At 34.5% G+C, this 4,306-nt stretch overlaps 1 protein-coding gene across 3 annotated transcripts; it reads left to right on the forward strand.

The window, feature by feature from the left end:
- The first annotated feature begins 265 nt into the window (after positions 1-265).
- On the forward strand, positions 266-3,179 carry LOC123222527 (cyclin-U3-1-like). Of its 3 annotated transcripts, XM_044645358.1 has the most exons (4): positions 266-909; positions 1,506-1,641; positions 1,966-2,373; positions 2,715-3,179. In XM_044645358.1, exons 2-4 carry the CDS (start codon positions 1,598-1,600, stop codon positions 2,968-2,970), a joined length of 708 nt encoding a protein of 235 aa, XP_044501293.1. In that variant the 5' UTR covers positions 266-909; positions 1,506-1,597; the 3' UTR covers positions 2,971-3,179. The 3 variants fall into 3 exon arrangements, with proteins under 3 accessions (XP_044501293.1, XP_044501296.1, XP_044501295.1); XM_044645361.1 differs by lacking the exon at positions 1,506-1,641 and having other exon boundaries at positions 273-909; positions 1,971-2,373; XM_044645360.1 differs by lacking the exon at positions 1,506-1,641 and having other exon boundaries at positions 282-909.
- Positions 3,180-4,306: the final 1,127 nt, after the last annotated feature.

Raw genomic sequence — 4,306 nt, forward strand, 5'->3', positions numbered from 1 at the left:
AAGCTTAAGCAACAAAAATTTGTCATTTCATCAAACATAGGGTGGGAAATAGTAATTTGATCATAATTACATGATTTGAAATATATGGCGCAACCAAGTTTGATAGATAAAACAACAAAAGGTGAAGAGTCGCTTTACCAATTAATTAGCAAGGATGAAATGAGATGAGATTCCAATGGACACCCACTTTTAATTATAAAATGCTTTACTGCTAATACAAGTAAGCCACTGGCGGTGGCCTGACTTGCGGCGTGAGTGATATGATAAATATTCATAAGAAACACCACCCACACGGAGCTTCTAATTTAGATCTACTTTTAAAGAAACAAAAGCATGATAATCCATGCTTGATCAGTGAAATTTTGTTGCAGAAAGTTAATGTTTTTCTTAAAATATATATTAATTTGTTTTGTACGTGATGCAGTTAATTGTATTTATACAATTCTCCAATTTTATCTAAACTCTTCACTCTTAATTAAATAAAAAAATTGATGCAATAAGAGTGTATTTTAGAAGTTTTAAATGAGTTATTAATTTTTACCGACCCTCTTGGTAAGTTGAAATGCTTGCTGACACTATCGTCCATGTGAAGCTTTTTAATATTTTTAGGAAAGACAGAGAGAGAGAGAACAGAGGCCTACCGTCTTAAAGGAAAGAGGGAGAGAGAAGGTGATGGTGTACTTGTGACTTGTGAGCAACATACAAAGAAAGAAACAAAGCTGTACCTTCTCTCTCTTTGTATCTGCCAGAGCCATGGCAGAGAAAAAGAGAAGAGAGAATGTGTAAGCTTTTTATTCAGATTTATGTAATATTAGGGCTGTGTGTTATGTTATCGTCTGGGTGTTTAACTCTGAAGTTGAAGAAATCATAGCTTATTCGTGCCTACCGGGACATCTCTTTCAAGAATCTGTAAGTTTTTTGTTTTGGAGGGTGTGAATGTTCTTATTTGTCATCATTTTGACTATGTACTGTATTTACTGAACTTGGAATTTGATGGGTTTTCATATTTGTGGGAAAATTTTAAGTGGAGGCTGTGAGATCTGGGTTTCAGTCATTGAGAGAATACAAATAGATAGTTATTAGAAAAAAGTTTTTATGTGTTGCTTTGATTCTAAGCATGCATATATCTCCAGTGAAGCATTTGGTTTCTTAATTAGTTAATTTGCCAAAAAAGGGTACATAATTCTAGCCTTATGAATGGGAGTCCTTAATACGGAATATGGAAATTGGATAGTGACTGTTATGATTAAGTCTTTAATGAATGGCTCTTCACTATATAATTGGAAAATTTATATAACCACCTGCTTTGTCAGAGTTTAAGTTTTTTCTGTAAAAGTTTCTAGTAGAAATATAATTGCCTACCATGAATGGAGTCTACAAATTGTTTAATATTGTGTAGCAGCATACAAACTTTCATTATAAATGTAGATTTCAAACCTCAGGCCAATCCACTATGTGCCCTGCAAGAAACCGTTTTCATTAACTCTTTCTAGTCCTTCTAAAAGGTGATGAAATTGTTGTGCCCCTAACTGCACCGCCTGCTGATTTGAACCAAAGGCTTTGCAATTTCGGAATTAGTTTCCAAAAATTTTCAATTATGGAATTCAATTCCCCACTCTCTGATACCGGTGCAATAGTGCGGTTAGTATGCTTTTAATCATCCTTTTCTGCTTGGTAGAGTCTTCATTATGAATACTTGTTCCTGCTGTGGAGAGCCAGCACGAGATGAATTTATCATCTATGTGTTGGAAGCCTAAAATGTTTGAACAATTGAACTATTTATAGATCCTCTCTTAAGTTTCAGGTTTTTGTGTATATTGTTTGTTGCAGATGAATCCCTTCCTCTTTGAACTGTTCAATATACCCAACAAACATTTGTTTTAGTGTTTTATATTTCCTCCCCTAAGGTTTTTTTTTTTTTTTTTTCCCGATAATGGACTTAAATCTTACTCTGTTGCACGACAGTCTAGATATGGGAAGTTTGGCTCTTGATACTCAAAGTGTAGACCCAGATATATACCACACATTGGGACTGAAAGAACTGGGCGAAGGAGTTGTGGGAAGTCCAAAGATTTTATCAATTATAGCAAGAGTATTGGAGAGATCTGTTCAGAAAAATGAAATGCTACAAGAGACAATGCAGATTGAAGATAACATTACGGTATTTCATGGTTTAAGAGCACCCACCATAACTATTCAACAATATATTGATCGCATATTCAAGTATGCTAGCTGTAGCCCCTCCTGCTTTGTTATTGCTCAAATTTATGTGGATAAATTCCTTCTGCAAACTGAAGTTCGTTTAACTTCTCTTAATGTTCACCGGCTTCTTATAACAAGTGTAATGGTAGCAGCAAAATTTATTGATGATGCGTAAGTACTAATCCTTGAAGTTTGATGTATGTTCAATCATATTATATAGCCTGAAGTGTCTCGAAATATTGGCTTCTGGATATTAACCATGCAAATATACTTGGTCATAAATTCATTATAATTGGCCTTCACATAAACTACTTTGAACATGTATCTTTTGAATAATTTTCGCTCAACATGGCATTCCAGATATGAAACTTGATTGTGAGGCTGCCCGGTGGACACATTATTGCAGGAAAATAGAATTCAGGATGCTGCATTTTTCAGTTATCTGCATTATTTTTATTGTCTTTGTAAGTTGGTGGAAAGTTGTCAAGTGTAATGTTCTACATGTTTTGCAGATTTTATGATAACGCATACTATGCCAGAGTGGGAGGAGTAAGCACAGCAGAGTTGAACAGGATGGAAATGAAGTTTTTGTTTAGTTTAGATTTCAGACTTCAAGTGAATGTTAAGACATTCCAGAGGTTTTGCTATCAGTTGGAGAAAGAAGCTGCAGAAGGTCTCCAGATTGAACGCCCAATTCAAGCCTGTAAAGTTGAGGAGAACTGGTCAAATAACAGTGAATCAGCATGCGTTCCGACAAGTGCAAGATAAAGACAGCAAATCATATCATTACAACCCCACATTGAGCTTGAGCATTTTCAAGTTCTGGATGTTGTTGATTATAGTCTATAGATGTTAAGTGTTTGTCAAATTATGAACTTTGTTTCACATTTGGTTTTGATGTGTAAACATTTTTCCTCATCAAAATATGTGTGCATATTGTCAGAATTTTATGTGAACAATTTCACGTCAGTTTTTCACTTTGTACATGTGGCAACTAAATGTTTTATTTTTACTTAATCAGTTTTTAGTTAAAAAGTATAATGTTCAGATTTGTCCACACTGGGTATTTAACTATTTATGATCGGCTCTTTCAGTGGGTAAAGCAGACAAAAGGATTATCTTTTTGTTTGGTTACGAAAATGCAAAGTATATTTTTCTCAGACATTTTGTTCATTTGCAGATTTGCTTTGTAAAAAAGATCGTGGATGTGATTACCTAAGGGTTCTTTTAAGGGAATTCAAAATCAATAGTTGAAGGGATTTCAACACATCATTCAAGCGGAACCTGAACAAGTAAAGTAGGGTGCTTAAATTAGTAGCTAAAAAGATTTCAACACATCATTCAAGTGGAGTTTGAATAAACATAGCGGGATATTCGGACTATTGCAAATGTTAGCACATCAACTAAGCAATTATAAATTTGGAAATTCATTTTTGTATTCAGGAAGTGTTTGTTTTGTATGTTTAATTTAATATTTGTAATTAATAGTTGGTTTTTTGTTTTAGTGATTTGATTTGAGGTGAACTTGATCTTATTAATATAGGCTATGAAGGATTTTGGTTGAACCATGTAAAAATCATGGTGTTGTTTCTGTAATTTTTGCTTAGTTGCTTTACTTTTAGCTGAGAGTTAAAGTGAGTGTCACTTTCACAATGCTTAATCAAGCGACTAAATCGAACTTGGACCACAAATTTCAGTTGGCATAGTTGATTGTAGTGGATGATCATTGCGGTGGCAGCATGTTTTCTTTCGCTTCATTATTTGTCTGCTATTATTACTCATTATGAGTTGCCTTATATTTCTTTTTTAATCATGTGCTTTGTCTTCCGTTCTGGCATCTGCGTTTATCGGTGTGTCTTTATTTTTTAACCCTATTTTAGTTTGTGGCAGCAGTTGATGATATAGAAAGAGTAATTATTTTCATCAAAATTCGAAAGAAATTGTGGGCATAAATCACTTTGAAGAGCAGAGCTACTACCCCTTGGTTGTGTTTTCCCTGGAAAGTGAGGCATTCAGATTCTTGCGGCTGCCTCGGATTGATTGAATCAAGGCTTCACAATCCCAGTATCCCTGTCAAATGGCTTTTTCTCTTCAGTCGGATCGA

The sequence above is a fragment of the Mangifera indica genome, chromosome 8, assembly GCF_011075055.1.
Source record: "Mangifera indica cultivar Alphonso chromosome 8, CATAS_Mindica_2.1, whole genome shotgun sequence".
NCBI classification, from domain to species: Eukaryota; Viridiplantae; Streptophyta; class Magnoliopsida; order Sapindales; family Anacardiaceae; genus Mangifera; species Mangifera indica.

Coding starts and splice junctions, on each gene's coding strand:
- LOC123222527 (XM_044645358.1), top strand. CDS start 1,598: ATGGAATTCAATTCCCCACTCTCTGATACCGGTGCAATAGTGCG. Junction 1,642..1,965: donor GATACCGGTGCAATAGTGCG/GTTAGTATGCTT, acceptor GTTGCACGACAG/TCTAGATATGGGAAGTTTGG. Junction 2,374..2,714: donor GCAAAATTTATTGATGATGC/GTAAGTACTAAT, acceptor CATGTTTTGCAG/ATTTTATGATAACGCATACT.